Below are 26,140 nucleotides of genomic sequence, written 5' to 3'. Positions count from 1 at the left end.
CTGATTATGTAAATAGACAAATACAAGACAAATCATCTTTGGACAAAGATGACAAGAGCATTAGAGTGCTCTGGGTAAGGTTTGGGGGAAAAAAAAACAAAACAGGTGACTTAAAGGGACACTTGAATGGGTTCAACATTGGTACTTACAGTATGTAAGAGCTCTGTATCTAAATGATGTTTACACTATCTCTCCTAATAAAAACTCAGACGTAAGATGATTTTTTTGTCAGTTTCCAATGAATTTGGGGATGCCACAAAATTCTGAGAAATTCTGAGGAGTCGGTGTGATTCCAGACAAAGTCACTGAAGTCAGTACAGGGCAATGTGTGCACATTAAGCGGCTGTTTGAGTGGTGCAATGTGTGGATAGCAAGCTGAGACAAGCCTTGGCGGTCTTCCCCAAAAATTTAAAGTTGGACTTTTAATGCAACCCTGTCGAAGATGCATGTATGAACTTATATAAAAATCCACAAATGGACTTCTGTAAATATGGACCACCTGACCACCAGCGATGGGGCCGACTTGCCAGACAAGTCTGGCTGGCTTGGGAGGCTCATTTTTGGATTGCGGTGTGAAGCGTACACCCTTGAGGTGGACTTGGAAGAAAAAGTCAAACTATTGCTTTCAAACTGTAGTCTAATTTCTAACTGTGAAATATTAGAAAATACTCTCGGAAGGCCTTGCGTTTGTGTTTCTTGGTTACAAAAAACAGGAGCATTTTGGAAATACCTGTTTATTTACTGAGATCTCCAAAACAAACTCATAAAATTGCAGATGCAAGCAAGTATCATTCATGAATAAAAAACACAAAAATTAAGCTTGTTGAAATATTGACTATTCCGACTAAACACCCCTTAATGCAATACTGGAATTTGGACCATCTAGGAACTCATTGCACTCATTTAAGACTTTATTAATAAAACTAAGAGTAATAACCCTTTAAATAATTCATAACTGTAGTACCTACAGTATATTATCTACAGGACTGATATGGAACAATATCACTCAACGAATTCATTATTTCCAAGAGACTAGTGCTTGGACAAGTCAGACAGGCATGCTCTTCTAATTCCAATACATACAACTGGATAGTATAGTGCATGGAGCTAATCAGCCCTATTATGTGTTCTTGCGTCCCACTTGGCAAACAGTCATCCCGTCAACAGTGCGGATGTTTGAAGGTCTAGTCAAGTGGCTTCGCGCAACAACGGCGTGTGCTAGGTCCTGATAAGAGAGGCGTGAAGGTATCCTCCCACGACCCCCAGATGAAATGTTTACTTGGTTTTAGCTTCACTCCTGAGGTAATTCAATGAAAAACTAATCGGTTCACTCCTTTGCACTCGCTTTTTAAGACTGCGGTTGTAACATGTCACGCATCTCAGCAACGCACTCCTGTGTGTAATGAAAAGGCGGGCAGTGTCACACGGAGTCACCCTTTCGCCAGCTGCACAGAGACCGGGAAAAGTTTTCCGTGCAACGAGAAAGCTCATCCATCATCCCGCGAGTGCTGTCGGCTAATTTCATTCAACCATTTTTCTTTGGGCTCCTGACGCAAACCAGACTGTCAGATTGGAGCCGCATTTATATTGCTTACCTTGTTACTTGTCAGCAATCTCACAAACCACGCCGTATTAAAGGCAAACAACAACGCAAGCAACAATGCAAGGGAACCGGCATTTTGGGGGTTTTGGTATCCTAGAAGGGATGTCTCGGTCACAAAATGTTTAGCTGATCAGAATCGAGTGAAAAAGAAAAAAGTTAAAGGGATGATAAATTTACGTGGGCATTTTCAGCAATAAAAAGGTAACATTTTGTCAGTAATTAACTATATATACTATATTATTTTTCACATGCAATTAATTCCATTACAAAGGCATTTTTTCACTTGCTGTCCACTCAAAATGACTTCAACTGGTTTATAGGTTAGGTCATGTGACATTCATAAGCTGAGCGGCGTTTCCATGAGCATTGAGCCCTTGTGATGTCATTTTCAGCAGACAGTATGTGATATATGGCAAAATGTTTTTTAATGACATTCATTATACACGACAAATAATTTAGTCATCATACTACAAATAATGACTATTTACTGCTGAAAAAGGCTAAACAAGTGTACTGTCCCTTTAATGTGGTGGCTCAGCCTTGCAGCTTCACCAGGTTAACCTGGGAGGTGTGAACACACAAGGGAAGAGATCTGAGTGCAGGTGACCTTTCTCTCCAGACAGAAATCAAGAACACTCCATTGCTATGTTGTTGTTGTTTTTTTTACCCCCTCAGAAAACAGACTAGCAGAAGAGAGAAGAAAAAGTGCTGCGCTTATGCCTTCAGTACGAGATAGAATCGGACAGTATAGAGTAGCAGTCCGCTGGGACCTGCACACAGCATTACGGAGCACGGCCACTGCAATACATGCTATAGCACAGACTTCACAAACAAAATGATAAGAATGAAACAAACCCTTTATATAAGGAACATGGATTGTTATCATAATTGATTAGCACATCAATTACCATAATCATTAAGAAGCCTGTTGATCTATGGATTTAATAAATGTGAGGAAAAATGGCGTGTGATACTTGGTCACATCCAGCAGAGCTTCACTCTCAACTAGTTTGCTGAGGAGATATGCATGCCAATTATGGATGGCCTTCTTTGATGACCACTATGGAAAACCCCCACTGAAATCATGCTAAGTCCAAAAGTAGCATGGAAACATTCAAACATATCCCTTTGCAACCAATTAAATGTATTTAACTCATAACAGTTAATCATCACATTTTACCAAAGTAGATCAAGGTAATATCATAAAATTCTCCTACTAATCTTGAATACAATAAATTAATTCATTTTGTTTTCAAATTAAATGTTCATATGTGTGAATGGACAAACAGTTTAATAGGATGTGTGCTACCCTCCATAGTGCATAAAATATATAGGTTAATTAATCATATGGGTAGCCAGGCACGCACAGCTGTTAAATGAAATGAACGTGTGTTCGTTTATGTACACGGTATACAGGTGCCCATGTACGTTTGCGTGCATGCAGCTGAGATCACATGACTATCAATGCCTCCAGAGAGGAATGTTTCAGCTCATACAGATGTAGAAGATGTAGACTTGGTAATTCGAAATACTAACAAGTATTTGAAGTAGATCTTACCAGATCCTCAATGACCTCCTTGACAGCAGCCACAATCAGAATAAAAAGCAGTGGCACCAATGTTGTCCAGCGACCGGTCGGTGAGACATCTGGGATTTGCTGGGAACATGAAAGAAGAAGAAGAAGAAGAAAAAAAAAAAAACATTTAATTTATTCTTTTTTGGGGGTTCCCACATTCAATAATCGAATCTCAGCCAAGCGAGGAGAAAGGTACTTGCTGATAAGAAAATGACGTATCTCCTCCTCAGATACATTTTTTTTTTCTCAAGGTTGCACCATTGAGTGGTCAACTAATGAAGATGCACCGGCTGCTTTTCAAAGCAGCTACTTCAAGGTCACAGAATGGAGGCTCTTAACCGGGAAACACTGTCTGAGAGAATCAAAGTGAAGAATCCTTGCTCTGGTGCTTTTATCTCTGAGGCAAATAGATTTGCGCTACTTTGGCGCTACTTTGAAGCTCATTGCAACGATTGATGCAGGAGAAAAACAACAATGCTGATCAGTGTGGCTAACAAAGAAAAAACCCACCCGCTCAACTGTAATAGTAGAGAAACATATGCAATTGCGACTATAGTGGACAGTGAAGCTCAATGCATTTTTAAAGTAATGTGACGAATATTGTTGCTCCCAAAAACAAATTGAATTTCCTTTTAGCAGAACATCGTATTACATGCATTATTCATTATGAAGACAGCCTAATGTTTATGTGTGTGTGTTTATGTTTGTGTGTGTGCGTGCCTGTGTGTGCATCTTTACGAGTGTATTTTTACAGACAAGACCTTTGAAAATGGTGTCTAGGTCAGTGCAAACAGTCCACCGCTTGCATACTAATGGCATCAAATTGAAGCGGAGGAGAGTCAAGAAATTTAGAAAAATGATAGTTTGCATGCTACTATTAATTGTATCAAGTGTTTTATGCAACATTTTGTTAACGTTAATAGAATGTGTTACCTGTAAGAGTGCGATGAAGAGAAAAAAAGCGTTGGCCGCCCTCCTGAACTGCGAATAAAGGAACCTCGGGAGGAAGGTGAGGACATTGTATTTGGCCGTACTGTAAAAAGAGACAAACCATGTTAAATATTCATTCGTCATTTTAAAACTTTGTTTTCTGTACTTAAAAGGTCAATCGTGTTTTTTTCCTATATCACACCTACCCAAGTAAATATAGTAGTAGCTTGAGTTACATGATTAGCTTGATCCATTGGTGAGCCGGGAGCTCAATATTTGCTGCCATGATCTAATGCCGGTGCAACTAAAACTTGGTCATGTATAATTTCAGAGAGCATTGCAAAGCAAAAAAGAAAAAAAAGTTAACGAGGTAAACACCTGCTAAGCTTGTGTGCTTTAAATGTTCTAAAAATTGATCAAATTAATTATAATTTGCAGTGTAGTTGAATTTAACTTTAATTTCTACGCATCTAGTTTTGTAAGAAATACTAGCGCTTCACGATGGATATATATTTTTTTTTTTTTGCTGTGCTCATTATTTTCTAGTTCTAATCCAGATGAGATATGATAATGAAAACGTCTTTAGTGAACCATCATAAGTGATTGTCATCATAGTGATTGTCTCTTCCGTTTTTGTCAACTCAGGATGTGTCAGCAGCTACAGTGTATTACACTTCACTATAGCAACAGCAAACAAAAGTCATTAATTGTTCAAATTGGGACTTGTCAGTGTAAAGACACATGAGTGGGAGGACGTTGAGAAGTAACAGTTTTCCGTGCCAAAAACACACTTTCATTGCAAAGTGCGACTAAAACTAATAAAAAAATATATTTCTTCACTAAATGAGGCACGAGAAGGTTTCTAGATACCCATATTTCATTTTAGCGCTCGCTGGCTGACTCTTCATAAAATGCATTTTCATCAGCTCCGCGGCAATAAATGTTTTGGATCAATTACTTGGATTGGTTCTTCACTCATAAAATAGCCTTTTCGCCACTTTCTCTAGGAAGTTACTCCTCATCTAGTGGCCACATTTACTTTGATTTATTGAGGTATTAGGCTGTTATTAAAATTTTTCAATGTGTATTTGAGAAAAGGAAATTTTACGGGAAGATTAATAGGTATGAATTAAAAGCAGAGTAAGAGCGAATATTTTAGAGACTGCCGTTAAGCCTGACACGATTACAATTTTTTTCCAGAAATGAGTGCATTGATAATTTCATGTTTTTGATGTCAAGTTGTTGAATAAGCCTAATACGACGGACATAAACTGATTTGCATGTTTGCATAAACATACAGAACAGCAATTTCACATATGGTGTAACCTCTTGATACACCAGAAATCTTTCATTGGAGCAATACAGAGTGCATGGTGCATGTGAATTCTTGCATTATTGTAATGGAAGTTTAACTTAAAGCACTATCGTACAGCAGTCACGTGTTACGTCATTCTCTCAGGGATGCATATGCTGCAGGGGGAAAAAAAAATCAATCATGAAGACTCATTATTGTAGCCAAAGTCTTTTTGATAGAAGGCTAATACAGCTAAAATAGACACATATGGCATGTGTTGCATTCTTAAAAGACTTATATAAGGCTTTTCATATTTAGGGCTTCAAACAGATTTGTTTTGGGGTTGTTTTTTTTTTTTTTTGGTTCAGAATTGCTCTTTCAACGTTTTGGGTTGCCAGCGCCTACTTTAGCACAATCCAATGCTAGAGCACACAATAGCCTGATAAAGAGCCTTGTCAAAAGTTAGGAAGGGTCAAGAAAAGTTCAAAGCATCTAAGCTTTGTCTCACTCAGCAAAGTTTAATTGGTTTTCAGTGGACCTTAGATTGGTGTCCCCAGACTGTCTTTTCAAATAGTACTAAAGGTTCTCTTCTGTCCCTCAAGGTGCAACAACCACTAATATACACAATAGATTAAATCACTGGACCCTAAGGTAAATGTTTGTGTTTTTTATTGAGACCAATCAATAATGGCATGTGTAAAGGAGGAGAAAATAGGTATAATTATTGTTATTCTCCGCTAAATATATTACCAAGGGACGGTCAGATTCATGTAAATCATAAAGGGAAGTAGCCTACAGTATGCATCTCTACTTGCATGAACAAGAATAATTTATCCTACAAGAGTTCAACAATGTATGTGTTGTGATCAACCAATCAATATTTCACACAACCCTCTTGGCACTTCTGCTATGACGTTTGTTTATGTGAGTTCACATTTGTGTTTACCAGAAATTAATTGCAAATTTACAATGTTTTAAATTCAATATTTGTGTGTTGATTGCATTGTGTGGGCTGACCGGTGTTTATAATAGACAGATATTTGATTGATGACTGACTAATGGTGATGTGGTTTAGGATTATTTCACCACTTTCACTTACAAAAAGGTAGGTAAGCATGTAACCGTTTATGATGGTGACAATTTGACACCACCCTTTTTTATGTTTTAATTCTCTTGAAATTCAAAGGGTCAGATTTAAATTTAGTAGCGTTCTTACTTTGAAATACCGTGAAGACTGGATGAAAAACTAACTGGTATGGTGACCTTTAGCATCACCATGGTGTGCAGTACTTATAGGATGAATCCCTGCAAAAAAAGGACACGTAAGCCTGACAGTGCTAATGCTTAACGACCGCTCTCGTTCTCCCTCGAGGTAGCAAAGAAATGGTGGGTGGCAAATCTGATTGAAGTTTTAGCCTTTAAGACTCGGCTTTATCACTTATCTTCCGAAACAACCCTCATCTTGCCTAAAAGATCACACGTACAGTATCTTCTCGGTTCCTTTTCACTCAGTTTGACTCTTTGTTTGATGTGGTGAGGCAGCACCGGGGTCCAATCTCTCATTATTGTAGAGCTAACTTCCTCATCTGATGTGGAAAACCAAGCTCGAACATTTGAGCGAACTGGTTAATGGAGGAATATTTCCTGGCGATGGCCGAAAGGACAGAGACCATGTGAGGAAGGCACTTTGCTTTTCTGGTCAGATATGTTTAGATTGCAGCCTGAGCCTGATCCGTTTCATGTTTAATCTTTAATGAACCTTTGCTAGCCCAGAAATTATGGTTAACCTGACTGCTTAATGAATTTTTGATGTATCATGTCAACATTTAGCTAATGTTCACTCACAAATGTTCACTTGTGGAGAGTACATGCTATTTTTTTGTCAGTGAATTAGTTCTGGCCTCAACCTGTTGCAATAATGTTCACCATCTCAACAACATGGGTGCTATTGTTTCTATTTTGTGTCAGATACGTTTTGAATGCCACAATGTGTTATGTAGTTGCTAAAGGTAACTTTGTAATATTGACTACAGGTTTTGTGAACCACTGTCATCATGCGTTCTGACACTTGTACAAAACCTAAATTTCATAATTTCGCTAATTTTCAAATGATCACTTTTTAGATTGACAAATTACTTAAATTCATTTAATTGATTGTCCATTCCTACTAATATTACAAATATTAAACCTCTCCTTGATCAACTCTAATATGTTTAGGTTTTTTGTTATGTTCTTTGTACAAAGGCACTTGAAAAGGGGCCACATGAACGACTACAAAACACGGTATCCCATGGTATCTTTTAGCAGGTTTTAGGTGTTAAAATTTAGTTTCTGCATGAGAGTGTATGATTGTCCACCTGATCCAAAGTAAACACAGCTGCTCACACAAGCTTTATGACACTGGCAAGCTGGTCAGACCAGTACATTTTTTGTGCAATCTAAATCAGTTTGTAAACAATTTCCTCACGTGTAAGGCCACAGGCCAAATCAAAGCCTATTCTTAATTAAATATAACAAGTAGTCATTAATCTCAGCACGTGGTGAGGAAAATGTGGTTAATACACCATATACAATGTAGGTCATGTGTTAATGTCCATGTCTTGTTCTTTACAGTCCATTTTGCATATTGCATTTACTGGGCCCATACCAACAACAACAAAAGTACAAAAGAGTATGCACTCCTACTCAAGCAATTAGATACATTGAACAGTGCACCCTTCATTTTTTTCCATTCATGGCTCAAATCTGCATGTCTGTGGGTGCGTACGTGCGTACATGCACAACTCGTGAAACCAGAATGCCAACAGTAATATTCTTTGACAGAGGATGGCCTGACCTGACACGCTTGACCTTTAATGCTAAAAGCAGCACAATCCTGAGATGAAGAGACAGTCACACTGGAAAAGTGCTGACTTCATGGAGTCCCATCTTAATTTGTTCTCATTCAAGAAAATCCCAGCAAATTTCATTGTTATGCGTACTGTATATTTGTCAAGGCATTCATTTTGAAAGCCCAATAGTCATCAGTGTTTAATTGAACGGTTTGTCATCCTTAATGAGCAATTGAATATGACGTTTGCTTTTAATGGCGGTGGGATGATGTTGGTAGCTCTGTGATGAGGTGGCAATAAAAACGGAGTTGCGAGGACTCAAGCTAGCCACTCCACAACCACAGCTTTGAAGGCCAACTTCAAACAGAGAGCCTACAACGCAATAGCGGTACTATTGCATTGCCACTGTGTATTATTTAGTGTGTGTATTTTGGCATAATCTGATGGTGTTGCGTCTTCCTTGAGCTGTATTTTTTTTTTCCACGGTGTACCACATTAACACAGTAAATACATAGATGAATGCTGTCACATCCATGTACATACGAATTAAAACATGTACTGGCACTGTGACAATTTTTAGCGATGTAAAGTTGGAGACATTTGAGGGTGATTTAAGTTGCAGTGTTGAGCACTGACGAAAAAACGGTACACAGTTGATTAAGTGCAGCGACAAAATGTGGACCATGGTAACAGTGCTGCACCTACTGGAAATCAAATGCAGATCAACTAGACTAATGTGTCTACAGCATGTGTATGTTTTTATTGGTAAATTTTTTACCAGAGCACTGCAGATCAATACTGTAGTGTAGCATGTGCCCTTGTGACAATTGGCTGCCGATGCGGCTGGTTGTAAAGGAAGCCAGACAAAGCTTCAAAATAAAATGTAGCATATCAAGTAATATATTAAATGAATATCATTGGGACAATTTTATTTTGAAAGTACACCCGAATGCATGGTCGTGGCAATGATCTTGTTGCCATCTACTTGATCATTATCTTATGCCGTGAGGCTCAGTGTGTGAGCAGAATTTATTTAACAAAGCTGTGTCCTTTTTTTTCCCCCCTTTCTCAATTGACGTTATGTTTTTCGCAAGATCAAAACCAACACGACAAAGTTCTCAAAAACGTTTGTAAGTCGTCAAGTTTTGTTGGATAAAAAAGTAGACGATGAATATTTTCATGTCAAAAAACAATGCATCCCAGAGACGCCTGTTGATTTGAAAGTATGTGTCCCAGGTCAAAAATTGCATGTCCGGAACCCAGGAACATTTTCAAATGAGAGCACTGAGTAACATACAAATGTTGTTTATATAGAAAGTTCTTACCTGACCCGGTTGCTGCAAAACTTTGTAAACTGTGGCTGGTTAAGGTAAATCAATCGGGCATCTTCTTGGTCTGCTAAGGATGTCTTTTCTGAAGCATCCTCAGTCTTCTCATACCCTGAAAAATGAAAGAACAAAACAGTCATTACCAGGAACATTTTTACATTAATAAAGGGTCAAAACATGTTGAGGAGTCTGAGAACTGTATTTTTAATGTTACTGCTGCACACCATGAGCATTACTATGCGTGGGCAAAGTTTTTGGCCCATTATTGAAGCTGTTGACTCCCACCAGGTTCAACAGTGTGGGATGCAGCTACATTGGCAAAAACCAACAAAGGAGACCATGTCTTTGTGGGGTTGGCAGAGACTTATGAGCCAACTACTTGCTCATATTTGAGGTGGATAAAAGCAAAATTTTGCACTTCAATTTATTGCCCAATCCAAAATATTTCTCAGAGAAGAGTTCAAAAACAAAAACAAAAAAAAATCTTGAGAATAACTTTGGTTTTGAGTGTAGAGAAAGCCCACCCTAACTACAGTAAATTAGGACAAGCATGTTGTGAGTTTTGTTGTCTTCTTGCTCTAGAGACGCTGGTCGTGTTGGGTGTTGCGAGGACAAGGACAGTCAAGGCCTCAATAAGCCCACAAAGACACCCGCCACCATTGGAAAGCGAGAACCTTAAGACAGTTGTCACTCTTTCTGCTCTGCGCCCAACTAACTCTCACCTTACCTGTTCCACTTTCTCCCTGGTGTTACACAAACCCGGGCTGGAATCTAATTTTACACCTCTTGTTATTTTAATGATCCTCTTGGCTACACTGAGAGGATTACCGAGGAGTGACAAGCAGGCACTCCTTACCACCACCCGCCCCACTTGCCTCATAATGTGCTCTGGGGCTAAAAATAACTCGGCACCCCTGTAGTCATTGCGGTCACCAGGGGAAACACGGGTCGGCTATTCAGCGCCATTACGCAAGAGCCAACCCAGACGTAAAATAGGCGCAGGTGATTTATTGGGATTAGCATGGTGCTGAAGAAAGACGATGTGAGGATTGAGATGGAAATACAGAAAATAGGCTAAAAGATTGCAAATTGTTTTCCAAAGTAAACACATATTTCTAGAAGCCAGTTTTAATTTGCCGGTAACAATGATAATCAGCCTGCTTTTGCTGAGGACTAAAGAAGTATCTTTATTGTCAATAGCTTAAAATTCCGAGGGTTTGGAAAATTTGAGTTTCTTAATGATTATTCAAATTCACAAGTAATTTTCAATAAATTTGATCATGCTTGAATCTTTAAAAATAACTTTTGAAAATCAACTACATTTTGGTTGGGTAGTGGACTAATAATCTTTCATCAAGCATTAAATATTAATGAGTCCTTTAAGACAGTGGTTCTCAAAAGGGGGTACCAAGTATTGCTGGGGATAAATGAAGGCAATTCATGAGATTTTAATTGGACTTCTTCTGGTATTGGCAAAGCCAGTTTAAAACTCTTGATGGCGGGACTTGAACATAACTTCTTTTCAAATTAAGAGCTAATTTATTGGAACAATAAGCAACTTCTTTGCAAAACATGAAATGCCCATAATTTTTGACATTGTTTTTTGGGTGCACATTGTCAGTAGTGGTGCAATCTTCTGGCCAAAATAAGACAGAAATAAAAGATAAGCTATCTTCTGTAGTTGCTGAACAAAATACGGCGATAGTTGCCAAAAAATAGTAATGTAGTTTAAAAGTTTAGAAATTCAGACATGAATGGCACAAGTACTTTAAGTACTTTAAGTACTTTATCTACTTGCTGAAAAAGTATTTTATAGGGCTTACATTACTGACAGAAACTGAATATTATGGATTCTTCATTTAAAAAAAATATGCTCGGAGGAATCATGCCATAGCAGAGAAAGAGTAAAAAAATAAAATAAAATTCAATTACCATAGCTGACATATTTATCAGATGGCAAACTAGCTGAGAATCTGCTGCTGGGCAAAATCACACCATGAACTCCCAAGTTTTTTCAACTGCAAAAAGATATAATTAAGTAATCACCGTAACTGGATGTATTAGTAATAATAAGTCATTAGAAAGAAAATAATTGATACATGAATTGATGAATATGCCCCCAAAGCGTGGCTCTGGAACTCAAACGGGGATTCGCTGAAATTTGGTGCCACAGAGGAAATCCATGCACAGCACTCTGCTATAATCCATCAGTAATTGGAACAGTGAGACAATGGCGCCGCAAGCGCATTGATTCACTCAACCGTACCAAAACCAGCTTTTGGGTGACAAGCATGAGTTAATCTATGCCGAGAACGTGTACTCGTAATCGTAGCTGTGCACACCTCGAGAGGCAAATGTGGGATTTCTCGATAGATGCGGATAGATTGATAGAAAAACGGACAGATGAAGTTTTAAAACGGGATTTCGATTGGGATATTTTCTTGTTAGTTGTACCAGAGCACTGATGAGAGAAACAGTGATAGGCAGAGAGCGCCTGAGTGCGACTAATACAATGTCAATAATCACAGATTTGAGGTCAAATAGACTGAAGTGAAGTTTGGGTGATCAAGGAATTAGTGTCCACAAAGATGTATGAAAAGAGCAAGCTGGCGTGTCGTCTGAAAGCAGCAGGAAGCTTTAGTAGGAAAGCTCGCCAAGCCTGTGATTGATGTTGTGTCTGTGTGTTGTGAATGAGCCCTCAATGCTCTGGAGTGTGTGTTCCCCTGCCAGGTACTGCATTGCACCAGTTGAGGCTGCCATCGCTTCTGCTTAACCCGTACTACACCTTCAGCATTTTTGTTGTTTCCTCACGGAAAGTTTAAACAAAAACTGTCAAATTATATCCATATATGCTGGAATTATGTACTTGGGTCTAATTGGAGGGAGGCGGGGGGGTTTGATTGATGAAAGGGCATGGAACAGAACTTCAGTCAGTAAGAAGCACAGTGGGCCCCCGTGTTACGAGATCAATCCGTTATGCGGTTGGGCTCGTAAGGCGAATTCACCGTATGGCGGGCATTCTAAACTATGTTATATAGCTAATGCGTTTAGGTAAAAACATCAAAATTGTACATAAATATTACAAATTTGTACCAAAATAGTATAGTAAGTGCTACGTATATATCATATAAATGTATACAATCAGACAACATTATAAATAAAAAATATAGAAAGGATTTATTTAGCTTTGAGTGCCGCTTGTTATGCCCATATTCCTTAATAAGGGCTATCTCCAGCATTGTTTCCATATAATTAATCTTCTTCCTTCTCTCTTTAACATCTCTAGCAATCTTGGGACCCATGGCTCACCCTTTCAACTTGGAACTAAGCAGTAAAATGCACTATGAATATGGTTTTGTAATCACTCACAATCGAACAAAGCTTTACCTTGCCGCCATTTTGAAACATGTGACAGTTGTTTTTGTTGCAAAATAGGGACAATACGGTAAAGAGGGGATGAAAAAACTCACTATTCCACTTTGCAACATGAAAAACAACATAAGCCAGGGACGCTGTAACCCAGGGGTCCACTAGTAGTTTGAAACATGTGGGGAGAAATTTGCAATTTTCATACATTCATTATCTTATACTGCCAAGGGTAACAAGCAAGGGATGTAGAATATCCCGTAGCAAAAGATGGACTACAACCTACTCACCCTTTCACCTAGAGGAAATTGAGCCCTTTAACATGTAATACAATTTAATTACAACTAGACCTACAATTATATTTAAAAAATACTGTTGGTTGTTATGAACACATTTATTTGCAAATTTTTGAAATGTAAAATCATTTAATTGATTCCTTTTTCATGAAAAACGGTCGAAATTGTACATATTGTCCCTTTAAGACCAATTCAGAGCTGTGTCCTAAGACCTGTTAGATCTATTGTTCTTCTACAGATGAACATGACCTACAAGTTAAAAGCTGTAGTTGAAGTTCCTGTCCTAAAAATTGCTTTGACTCTGTCCAGCATGAGAACGGATTTATGAGAGGAAAGAATCTCCCTCTGTAAATAACCACAGTGTTTCCTTGGATCCCAATTAGTGTGGATAATGTAGTAATCCACACAAGTCGGGAGTGTGGGCTACCTTGAATGTTGACTATGTGCAATGTGTACCTTTTATCTGCAATATATAGATTAGCCGCGGTTCTGCAACATCAATATGGTGAAAAGCCGTCCTGCATGATGAAATGCACCCAAGCTAGGTGATTATTTAGACTAAAGAAGTGAGAACATAGCAAATAGGTCTTGGTATGACTTAGAAAGCAAAAGGAAATCATTCTGGAGGGGAAGCCTCTGGAGGAGGGGTCAATGCCAGCCAGCGTCGTGATAGATTTGCACGCGGGCCATATGTGAGGCTTATCGTTTGTGTCAGCCAACAGACAACAGAGAGAAACTAGAGTCTCAAGGGGGCACATATTTTGGAGAAGGTGCCCGGTGGGCCTAGCAAAGAGCATATGCTAGTCTTCTCACTTGTCTGTTTCGTGGAATATCCAGTTCCAAACACTCACACACATCATCTCAACTGTATGTGAAATGCTAACCTGCAGCACACAACGTTGGGTTTATATTATATAAAAACTGTATTTCTACGAGTATGTCGAGTTTTTTCCCCCCTCATTTTCAACCCCCATAAAGGGGGTTTAACTTATAACCACATAATTCAAAATAGACCATTTTTTTTTCCCACACATCTGTGGTTAAATATCAAAAGTAATATCATTTAATTTACAAGGCTAAAAATGTTTATATACACCTCTAATTTGATATAGTATGCAACCGTTTTCAAGCATTTACATAGAACATTGCAAAAATGCACTTTCGTCAAGTGGCGCCTAATTGCCTCTGTGTTGTCAACAACAAGGCTGTGTGGATAAAGGCAACATTCCAGGTTCTGATCTCACGACAGTCTTCACTTGGGTAAAGAAAGCTTGGGAAGTAGGATGATCAGCAAATCATCTCCGAAGACCTACATTTCAAAATAATTGGATGATCCGAAGATGACTACCCGTGCAAGAGTTAACAAGGATGTTTGAACAACTGACGAGGAGATAGGAGAGGATGTCCAGAACTTAAATGGGAGGAGCTATTTGGCGTGTCAGATAGTGATGATGGCTATTAATAATTTACGACAAATATTCAACTGTGTCAAAAAAATAAAGCATTGAAACTTCAAATCATTTTATTGTTGCAACGTTGCGTCTACACGCATGCGTATATTGCCTTGCCCTTGTCTCGTTTCCACCCCTCCTCCCCATTACCGCAACAGTGCGTTATTCGATATACGATGAAGTAATGCATTTAATAATACCATAATTTTGTCATTTTAATAACACTGATTGTGTGTTATAATTGGACAGCCATGAGCTATGTAACCACTAAAGTCAGGGATAGTGTAGGGATAAATGTGTTTTTGTCAAATTCACCTAAATTGAGGGTGAAAAGGGGGGGATCAATATATAAGCAAGGTCAACTTGTACTTGGGAAAATATGTTAAGTATTTGAGGGATAATCCTTCGAATGTTGATGATTTTCTGACACCTCACTGAAAGCTGAAACAGGTTAAAGAGCAAAACATCCTTGATGAAATTTATGACATCCTGGGCGGTAAAGCATTAGCTCAGGTCACGCCGAAATGGCGGGGGTGGAAAATGATTGCAGTCACGGCCGTCAAAACGGCCAAGATGAAATGCACCGAGTGGCATCCATGACAGGGACGATGATAACCTTACAGTCAACAATTACTGGTCAATGCTTATTTTCGTACTACATCTACAAAATATGCCATGAATATTGTGATGTACTGATGAAATGTGAAAAATGTAATCACAATGCACAATAATATGTAGTTGTAGTTAAAAGATCTATCAGTCCATCGCTTGAGTAGGAAAATCCATTTAAAGCTATTCTCAGTGTTGAGGCGGAGTCAAATCTATTGGACTTGAGAGAAAACGGGGACTAATGACTGCGAATGAGTAAGACAGCTAGTCAATCAAATTTCGACAAGAGTGCACATGATCTGGTCGACTACAAGGCTGCCACGCGAGTTATTCAATAAGAATTCCAATACTTGGGGAATACTGGAGGACGTATGTTGTGGCTGTTCACGCCGATGTAATAATTATGCTTAGCTAATTGACTAGTTTCAGGGAAAAACAATTTTATGGGCTCTCCAAACACAAAACGCCCCAAATATCAAGGTTAATCTCCCTATCACCAATGAGGAAAGATCCGTCTATTATTCATTCACGCCAGATGAATATTTCAGTAGACAGAGCAGCCAGTCTATTCATAGGAATCCCAGTCGCGACATGAATACCGCCCGCACCATCATCTTCACCATTTGTGAATGAGGGGCCGGGCTGCAGGGGGGCTATAAATACCGCCTCAATTGAAGCTACAGCAACATCGATAAGTCGCTTATCAGATCACAATGCTGTAACCGGCCCTTGCAGCGACAACAGGGCAGCTGTTGGATTAATCTCCCTCTCTCTATAGGCTCAGCGGACTTCAGTGGAATGGCCATGGGACACGAGATGACACGGGCAGCTGGGGCTATCTGTGACATCACGAGGGTTGGCCCAGCTCAGATTAGCAAGAGATCTGCATGGACGAGAAGCTTTCCCTGACTTTATGAATGGTCAAAGTGAGGGTCATGTGGTGTGCCGTCCACTGAGGCGGACACAGCCAGAGCGGATCGCTGTCGATGCGCTCTACTTACTGTAAATTTAATACAAACTACTATGGTATTTGTTCTGTGAACAGTAAAGCCGGGTGGTGGTTTGACAGAGAAGTACCCATCAAAAATCAACTTTCGCTGAACAACACATAGTAACAAAGAAAGGGATATGAAATATTCAGAAAACTTAAGAATTGAAAAGGATGGCGGGCTATGTTTACTTCTTGTGTGAAGTCTGCAGACACCTTTCAATTCACCCTTCCAAATGACCTCATCCAACAGAAATGACCACGCGAATGCTCTTATGGCACGTGTAGGCTTGGGGCACTTTACTGCTGCTCATGCATGCGTGCAACACACCAACAAGACAATTAACACTTAGTCCATTAGCATTGAGTGCTGTGAGTGAAGAAACTGTTATGATTTCATTTTAGGCTGCCTCCACCGAACTACTGTCGCCATAAGTCCACATTAATTGGCTTACCAGCAAACAAACTAAAATGTCACCGTAAAGAAAATGAACTAAAAAGCTATTATATGTATAATCGGCGATCCATTCCTCGTTTGGTGCCACAGCCGCATCAGTGAATGATCCACCAGGCCCATGCAATTCTCAATCCCATCAGATGTAACCAGACTGTCCCCAGTCTCCGTTTCAACACCCCTGTTGAGGCTGACTAGGCTTAAAGGATGTTTCAATAACTGAATGGTGTTGAAAGCGTCAAGAGGTGGCCATCAACTTTGCCGCCTTCAAAAATTGCTGCAGGGATAAAAGGATGCTGAAAAGCAGCTATTAACTGAAAAAAAGCATGACAATCATTTGGTCAATGCATGGCTTCATCCCCACAGCTTACCTTCCAATCGCCACTTTAGTGTCAATTGTGGGAGAGGATTTGGCAGATAAGCGTGCGAGATAAGGCTGCAAACCGGATGCTCGGTGCCATCTGTCTAGCTTTGAACGCATGGCCTCGCTCAATCACTTTAAAGAAAGGATGCAAGCAGGTATCAACAAACTTTTCAGTGAGAAAATCCAAGATGGCTTCCAATGTCGGGGTACTTGTGAGCCATAAATCTCACATTTATATGCGCCGCAGATTGTAACAATGGAAAGAAAAGTAAAATAGCAAGCTGATTAAGTCATCAAAGCAAAGGATTGATAGTGTAACTATTTTTATTTATAAGCCAACTGCAAACCAGCTAGTTTAGCTAACATTAGCCACAATTTGCTAAGATTTGCTAAGATTAGCTTACGCGAACAATGTGCCTAATGAAAGCCCGCTAACCACTAAATCAGTAAGTGTTTCAAAAGCACACTGGCCATTTGGCCACTGGCTGGTTCAAAACAGCGGTATTTCAAGACTTTTTTTATATTTGTATTTTTTTTTTCCCCGAAAGTACTGCTGTGGTATGCCTTTTCCACTTAGCAAAAATTTAACATTATTTCCATCACTTATTTCCATATGGAAAATATTGGCAGAGCTTTTTAGTCTATATATTAAGGTCAACTAACCTGACTTGGTTCACCCTTTTTTTTGCAAGGCTGCCAAACGAGTCATTCAAGAACGGGGTATACTTCTCATCTGGACATGTGGGGAATTGAATTGCAAGCTAAAACCTTTTAGTGGAATATGCATGTTCCCTCATTGCTTGTGTGGGTTTTTTCTGGGTGTTTTTTCTCGAGATATCCTGGCTTCTGCCAGCATCAAAAAAATGCACACATTGGACTTATTGAATACAGTACTCAAAATTGTCCATAGATAGGTAAATCAGTATGGTTGTTTCTACATGTACTTTACATAAACCTGCATTTCTTTTGGCCAAAGTATGTACATACGGACAGTGAATGTCACCTAGGTCCATTTATTTGGGCAACAAATGAGAGCGCAGACAGACAGGCAGACAGACAGGGGCAGCGAGGGGTGAGGCGGCACGTGGTGGGCAAGGCTCGGAAGTGTGCACTGATGGACAGGCGGCTGGCGGATTAGGCGGTAAGCCAGGCAGAGAGGGCTGCCCTCTCTCTAGATGGAGGCCTGCCTCATGTGCTATTTGATTAAACAAAATAAAACTGTAGGCTGGGGCGAGTGCTGAAATACTAACAACAACAAATAAAAACATGTTGTTTTATTGGTGTGTATAATTGCTAATTTATTGGAGACTTTTCACTCATGCAACTGCAGGAGTGGCATCAATTTTCTATGGACTCCATATTAGTGATGAATTATTTAGCTTTGTTCCAGTAGAATGCACAAGTCTCCGGTAACAATAACACAAACATCTTAGTTGTGGTGCCGAGAAGGATGACAAATTGCCTTGTAATTACCAGCTCAAAGGTGGTGTTTAAAAGTTAGTCGCACATTAGCAGCTGTGTGTGTGAGGGTGTGCTTGGTTCCAGAGAGGTGCAAATAGTTACAATAACAGACCACCACATTTGGTAAAAATCTATTGCTACTGTCAAATCACACTAGTATTCGTTTTGATAATTAGTCCATTTATTTAGCTGCAAAAGAGAGGTGGTCTAATGGTAAAGTGTCGTAAATAATAATAAAAGTGAAAACTAGAAAAAGCTCTCAGTATGAGGCAGTGGACTTACTGACAACTGCAAACAAAGAAAATAATACATACAAAAAAATTGACATCATGGTAGAAACTAATGGCAATATTTTCAACCAGTGCCAATTTTATTTAATCTGTCATAAAGGTATTCAGTCACAAACGATATATTAAAGTCATAGTAGAGAACCATAAAATGCTCTTACAGTATATCTTGTAAATGGTAGAATTCACAATCGACCCCTGTTTGTACTCACAGGTGATAATGAAAACAAGATTATTACACAAACCTGTAATATTCAGGTAACATTTTAACATACTAAACTGTCATACAAATATAAAAAGTGAACCACTGTTTATGTCAGGGGTATCCAAATCCGGTCCTCATGGGGCAGTAACCTGCATGTGTTCTAAGTTTCTTTCCCAGACACACCTGACTCAAACGATCAGGTCATCAGCAAACTCAGCAGAAGCCTGATGATGATCCTGATCATTTGAATCAGGTGCGTCAGGGAAAGAATCCTGGAAAACATGCAGGACAGCGGCCCTCGAGGACTGAGTTTGGACACCCCTGGTTTATATTAAGATTGGGTCACCACCCTTAAATAGCTGGAGATCAATAAAATGTACATATTGCTTTCCATCACTGAGGCATGTTTTTCCCCTGTGCACACAAGTATGGTCAAATTATGTAAAACTTCAGATGTGTCCTACAGTACAAATCTACCTCTAAAGGAGAGGTGGGCAACCTATGGCCAGTGAAAATGATTGGAGATTTGCTCTTGCTATCTTGTTAATTCCAACACCTAATAAATTGAGCTAGCTTCTTGAAAGTAAATATAAAATAGATGGAGAGTAAAAAAAAGTGGTCCCCCACCTCTGCTTGAAATAACGCATACTAAACGACGAATACTGACTAAAAGCTACAATACTTGCCTGAGACTGCAGTTATCGCAAAGGCCGTACCACAAACAAGAGAGAAACACAAACAATCTAATTAGTATAGACCAGTATTGATCACGGGAGATAAGTTATTACTCCCACCTGGTGAGGCCAGAGATCAGGGTAGGCCACAAAACAGAGATGAAGCACTTCTTAAAACATCCACGTACGGTACATGCATGGGTTCAATATGTGCATAAACTACAGGAGCTATCTTGGTCTCGTGCATGTAAACGCCTGTTCATGGATCCTCTTTTTGAGCGTCTGTATCATTTTTACCCTGCAGTGGAAAGTTACTGGTGCAGTGAAGGGTCCCAGAAAGAAAGACAATGGCTGTGTTGTATACTGTCTGTCTATGTGTCGCCTGGGTCGTGTGTATGAACAGACACTTGTTAGTGTGTTTTCAGGCTTGAGGTAGTGATGTTACCCGGCCTGTGTGGGCAGGAGAGCCAGTGCTGGGCATCCCCCGTCTGCATGGGCAAGAACCAGGTCAGCTGCATGCTACATTTGTTTCACTTCAAGAGGCATCAACACACACACAAGAAGACACTATTATGAGGGCCCGCCAGGGACATTGTTTGGTCATAATTTCAGTGGTATGTGTGAGAGCATTTCAGGAGTAGCTGTGTGACCAGTATAATTACGTGTAGTTAATGTGTTTATTTCTAGTGGAGTATGATAAGCTTCTTGTAGTGTGTTTGAGTGAAAATGTTAAGAATTTGTGAAAACGTTTAAGTAACATGTGTTTAGGTTTTGTGTGTAAGAATAAAAATGTTCCAGACATTATGTATTACTGCTGAATGTGAAATCGTTTCACTAATTGTGAAAATGTTTTCAGCATTTGTGCATTTTTTTAGGAATCTCTGAAAGCTTTATAGTCATGTGTGAGAGAGCATTTGAGTAGAGTAAAAAATTGTGATGTGTGAGACCGTTTCATTAGCATGCCAGCATTTTACTCGTATTTCATTTTAGATTTGATATGTGTATATTTTCAAAAAATAAAGATCTGTATAGCGGCTGCAATCATTTCAGTGAGGATAACATTTTCAGAAATGGAGTAAAAGCACTTTAGTAGTGTCTGAAAGCATTTTAGCCACCTGTGTGAGAATGTTTAAGTAGTATATGTTAAATTGGTAGTAGTATATGTTAAATTGGGAAAAATTAGCAGTGTGTGCGAGAACATCACCACAGCATGTGAGTATGTTAGAGTAGCGTATGTAAGCAAGAAAAATTCAGTACTTGTATGGAAGCGTTTCATTAGCAAGTGAGCCTTTTAATGGAGTGTATGATTGGATTTTAGGTTATATTTTAGAGTACATTCGGAGAATGTTCACATAAAAAAACAGTAGTGTCCCTGAGAGCATTTCAAGAGTCTGTGTGAGCAAAATATTTTCATCAGTGGTGTGAAAGCACTTTAGTAGTGTCTGAGAGTCATCTGTATGAGAGCATTCAAGTAGTGTACGGTAAAGGGAAGATAAAAAAAATCAGTTGTGCGTGTGAGCAACATTATCCTTTGCGTGAGTGATTGTGTGAAAATGCTTTTTGAATTGTGTGACAGTATTTGGTTGTGTATCTATGAAAACAGTAGAGAGAACATTTTAGGAGTGTGTGTAAGAAAGTGTTTAGTAGCGCCTGAAAACATCTATGTTTTTGTGTGAGAGCATGTGAGTAGTGTATATTAGTTAAAGTATTCAGTACTTGTTTGAATGCTTGATTACCAAGGGAGAATTTTAGTAGTGTGTATAAACACATCTGATATTTGTTTGAAATATTTTGGCATGTTTAGGTGTGAGAGCATCAGGGCAGTGTAGTGTATGTTCAGAAGGGGAAAAAATATCAGTGTAAAAGCATTTTGACATGGTAGTGCGTTTATGAAAGCATTGAATGTTTTAAGTTTAGTAGTGCGTAAAAGCGTTGGAAGTGTATGTTATTCAAAAAAAAATCTGTCATGTGTGAGAGTTTGTGTGTGAGGAAAAACATTTCTGTAGCGTGTATGAGGAAGGTGGCAAAATGCACTCGTGTGTATGTGAGAGGAAATACTACATTATGTCCATGACGTGTCTCGTAGATATTCTTGTGTACTGTGCAATGAAAATAAATAAAATAATAATAATAAACCAAAATGCATTTTTTAACAAGCGGTAGGCTTCCTTGGGAGACTTGAGTGAAGAGCTTTATGTTTATTACTTTTACCCAAACCAGGAAATAACTAACAAATGCGGATAAGCATTGTTTTCTATGTGTTTATCAAAATGCACAACGTTTAGTTATGTTTAATCAAATCCATTCTACATACCGTCCGCCCGCGTTCGAAGATCCGACATGGTTCTTTGGACGGGCGGCATCTCCTCATTCACAGCCGGGCGACGGCACCTGTCAAGCGGCCGCGGCTGCTCAGTCGAGTCGCCACTGACAGCTTCTCCCGGAAGGTCAGCTTAGTTTAAAAAAGAAAAAAGGGGTAAAATACGGCCTGGAATCTCCTCCCACGCAGCGCGGAGATTGCTAGCGTGGGCGTGGAGGTCCGGAGCTTTCGTTTCCTGGGTTGGTGGTTCCCCGCGGCATCCCGGTAATCACCACGACCCACCGGAGCTCCTCGACAAGCAGCCGTGGTACAAGCTCCAGTGAATTTGCCGTAAAGTAAAGCGCAGGGGGGCGGTGGTGTCTTACTCGTCAGACCGTACCACTGCCAGCCGCAATGGGGGAAAAAAAAAAAGATGACTGGACAACACTATCAAAAGTTGCCACTTAGTCGAAAATGAAGGTAAATTTTCATTTTGTAGTTAATATTTATGTTAAATTGGACGAATCATTAGGCGGAAACATCAAGGATTCGTTTGTTTAAAATGCTGGTCGGTCTTGAGCGACCCCCTCTGGCGGCTACTTTTGTGCACAGGTTGAAATACATGAGTACAGTGACCAGAGTTGACTGTGATTTTTAATTAGCACAGTCCATTATTAATATGTACATTGCCTGCGCTCCATTTGGGGAAAAAACATATTTAGTACCACGTAACATTTATATCGTGAATTTTGCCAAGATGATAAAACTAATTTAGAATACTTTACAGTGGTTTGGTATCTCAAAGCCCTTCCCCTGTTGAAATAAAGAGAAATTGACATACTGTAATCCGTTGCAGCCACTCACTCCCCATAAACAAAGTAAAAACAAAAGAAACAAAGTCATGTTTGCGTTAAGGAGTAAAAGAGATAGCTATAACATCTTATAAAGTATGAAAACATGAAATGTTTTGTGGTTCACTGTTGGGGTGTAAACTTGGCAACCAAGGGTAGTATAATCTGGATTCCCGCAAATGTAGATTTTCAAAATTACATACTTTTCATACCCTAATTTCCAGGCTTTTCTGTGTTTTATAAATTGCTATTATGAGTTTTGGGGTATATTGATTTGGATTGATGAATTTAGTTATGGGAACAACTAATTTTAGAATTTAGACTGTGTTCTCGAACAGAAGATTGTGTAACCTTGTATATATATATATATATATATATATATATATATATATATATATATATATATATATATATATATATATATATATATATATATATATATATATATATATATATGTTCTATACTTGATATATAAATATTTATACTTTTACCTGGAAGTTGATATAATGTATTTAAGAGAAGTTACCATATTTGTGTAGGAATCCTGCAGTTATTGTGACTTAAGAATGTCTTTTGACAAGGGATTGCTATATTGTCGTGGCCGTGTTTAAATATAGCTTGCTTAAAAGAATATGAAACTGAAACTGTCAAAGCTATTCATTAGCCCATTATTTTTTTTCTTGTCCTCATCACATACTGTATCACACTTCTTTTTTTACAGAAAGCTGTTGCTAATTGATTACTGCATCCGTTCGTTTATATTATAGCTATTTATCTTGCCCTCACCACATGAAATAATAATATGTTCTATTTGTCTTCGTGTCACAAAATAGGTTTTTCTCCCACCCGTATAATGTTTCATCGTCCTCATTTGCTCATTGCCCGAAAGCATTCTCACTCGTTGTCATACACTATCGTCTTATTTTGCCAATGTCCCTAAAATGATTTCTCGCGCATTAATCAAATCACAGATCTATTTCTCTAACATACAGTCCAGACTGCATTTTACATGCAAATCACGACGAGTGAAGCATTGGTGCTGCAGCAGCACCGCTGCGGTCACTTGTGAGAACTGCACCGTTACGCATCACAAACAATCATGCACACAAGTAGTAGTCTCAAGTACACGCAAGCCTTTAATCATGCAAAATGTACCCCGTGTGTATAGTGTAGTCAATATATAGTGTTTATTTATGTCCAAGCTTGTACATGAATTTGCATAAAGAGGAAATTAAGTGTGACTATTTATACTCACGCTGCCTCACTAAATAATGCATGGGCAGAGTATTGGGTGAACATGTCGATGCAGAAGCAAATTTTGAAACAAGGCAAGCTGCGAGTGGATGTTAAAAATAACAAGACAGTGAATCTCCACAGCCAAAGATAAGGAGAAGATCTCCACAACATCTCCTCCTCCTCATTTTCCAAAGACTGCCTGTGTTTCCCCCCACGCCGCCTAATTCAACGTCAGCTCTCCACCACAGGGATTTGGCTCTGTGGTTCCCGTGGTTGCTAGGCAACAGTGACAAGAAGCCTGCCTCCTCAGTGATGCGCGGCATGTGCTTCTGTGTAAGTGTGTGCGTGTGTGTGTGTGAATGCAAAGGCTTTTATGTTTTATAGAACACGAGATGACACGGATGACTAATTTAAACAAGCGTTGGCGATTTTACTCCAACTATATAGTGCCTATACAACCTCTACGCACATCTGTGAAAATCTGTGAAAAAGAGACCCGGATAAAACATTTCAAAACTTTTCCCTTTGTTAATGTGATCTTTACAGCTCAATTAAAATGTTAAATGGAAATCGGCACTGTGCTGGCTCTCGGGATCGCAACATCTATCCCAACTCCTGTTTTCTGCTATTTATCAGCCACTACTGTATCAAGCTGGTTGGCCATCATCAGTTTGTCTGGATCTGGAAGTCCCACAGGATCTTGACCTGGTTGTTCTCCACCACCTTTTGGAAGTGTCCGCCATCTTGGTTCTCGGACCACACTATTTCCCCACATGCATAGCCTATATCAGGATTGTGAGCCCCAATAAAGTATATTCAAACACTAATATTTTGACTGACAACTCCAGGTCGCCCCCGAGGATCACATGAGTAGCCTGTGACCCTGTTCTGAAAATATCTTACAAGTGACAGAACACTGAGATTTTCCTGGAATTGTAACATTATTTACACATTACATATCACTCTTGATTTACATATTTATTTATTTTAATTATTGTGAGAAATCGTTAACATGGTCAGTGCATTCATATTAAAGGATATAAAATTAATTATCCGATAACAATAACATTTTGACACATTACGGATGTGTGGGTATAAAATTGGTAGCCCTTTGTATTACTCAGTACTAAAGTAATAGCTTTCGATATAAAAAGTTGGGGGATCCCTGGTTTATATAGTACTTTCACTACAGACACAAGCTGGAAAAAAATGCTGAATACAAAACTTAAAAACAATAATAATATTAAAATCACAAAGTATACATGACATCACTCACGATAGCTACAACTTGAATTTGAAATCAAGTGAGGATTAGCACAATGAAACATTTTCCAGGTGAGAACTTTCTAGAGTAGAACAGTCTACCTGTTTTGATTCTTTTTTGAACATTCAACGAAAAAAAAAGATGCTAAATCACGACAAACTGCAGATTTGCTGGTACTGCGCCAAAACCTCTGTTGGAAATGATGAGGCTTTGTTGTGACACAAAGCTGTTTAGAGTTGCACTCTGCCCTCTTGTGGCTCACAAATCAGCTGCTTGGAATGACCAATTGACCCCAAAAAGCCTTCTCGCAAAAACGTTGACTAATGTTGGTGCATGGTATTTAAAATGAAATAAAAAGGCGTGGGAGGGAAGATACATCACTTGTCTCAAAACTAGGCATGTGTTAGATACTCACCATGTGTTAGATAACGTCCAATCAGAATACAATATGATGAATGTATTGTTTAAATTCCCCATTATTATCTTTGAAATACTGTTTTATACAGTGACTTTATTTTGATGTATTTAGATTATACAAGGTACATCACTAAGATCAGCCATTTTCTAAAAGATTTGAAAAAAAAAAAACGCGTTCGAAATTTTGCTTAACTGATGAGATTTTGTGAAACGACGGTGTGACAATGAAGAGTTTCTCCTGACAGTGGAGAGAATAAAATTGAGGAAAGCACATCACCGTTTGATAAATACTCATTATGAAGATGAAAAAAAAAAGGTAAAATCATGGTAATCTATTCCAAACCTTATCTCACCT

General features: G+C 39.0%; 1 protein-coding gene across 4 annotated transcripts in view; it reads right to left on the bottom strand.

Moving 5' to 3' along the window:
• atp8a1 (ATPase phospholipid transporting 8A1) overlaps positions 1 to 22,383 on the bottom strand; it is a 91,496-nt gene extending 69,113 nt beyond the window's left edge. For 3 of the 4 annotated variants that reach the window (XR_015867564.1, XM_088430886.1, XM_088430887.1), the window contains exons 1-4: positions 22,032 to 22,382; positions 9,560 to 9,674; positions 4,113 to 4,212; positions 3,162 to 3,260 (exon numbers count right to left, since the gene is read on the bottom strand). Coding sequence is in view for 3 of the 4 variants with exons in the window: in XM_088430886.1 (XP_088287012.1) it covers positions 3,162 to 3,260; positions 4,113 to 4,212; positions 9,560 to 9,674; positions 22,032 to 22,080 (363 nt within the window). In the remaining variant the exon portion in view is untranslated. Of the gene's footprint in view, positions 1 to 3,161; positions 3,261 to 4,112; positions 4,213 to 9,559; positions 9,675 to 22,031 lie in introns of all 4 variants that reach the window. The other variant, XM_088430888.1, reaches the window with a different exon arrangement.
• Positions 22,384 to 26,140: the final 3,757 nt, after the last annotated feature.

This window comes from Hippichthys cyanospilos, chromosome 13 (assembly GCF_059441005.1).
Source record: "Hippichthys cyanospilos isolate Australia breed blue-spotted pipefish chromosome 13, RoL_Hcya_1.0, whole genome shotgun sequence".
Lineage (NCBI taxonomy): Eukaryota > Metazoa > Chordata > Actinopteri > Syngnathiformes > Syngnathidae > Hippichthys > Hippichthys cyanospilos.
The sequence above is the reverse complement of the archived record's forward strand: the minus strand, read 5'-3'. Positions and strand labels throughout refer to the sequence as shown.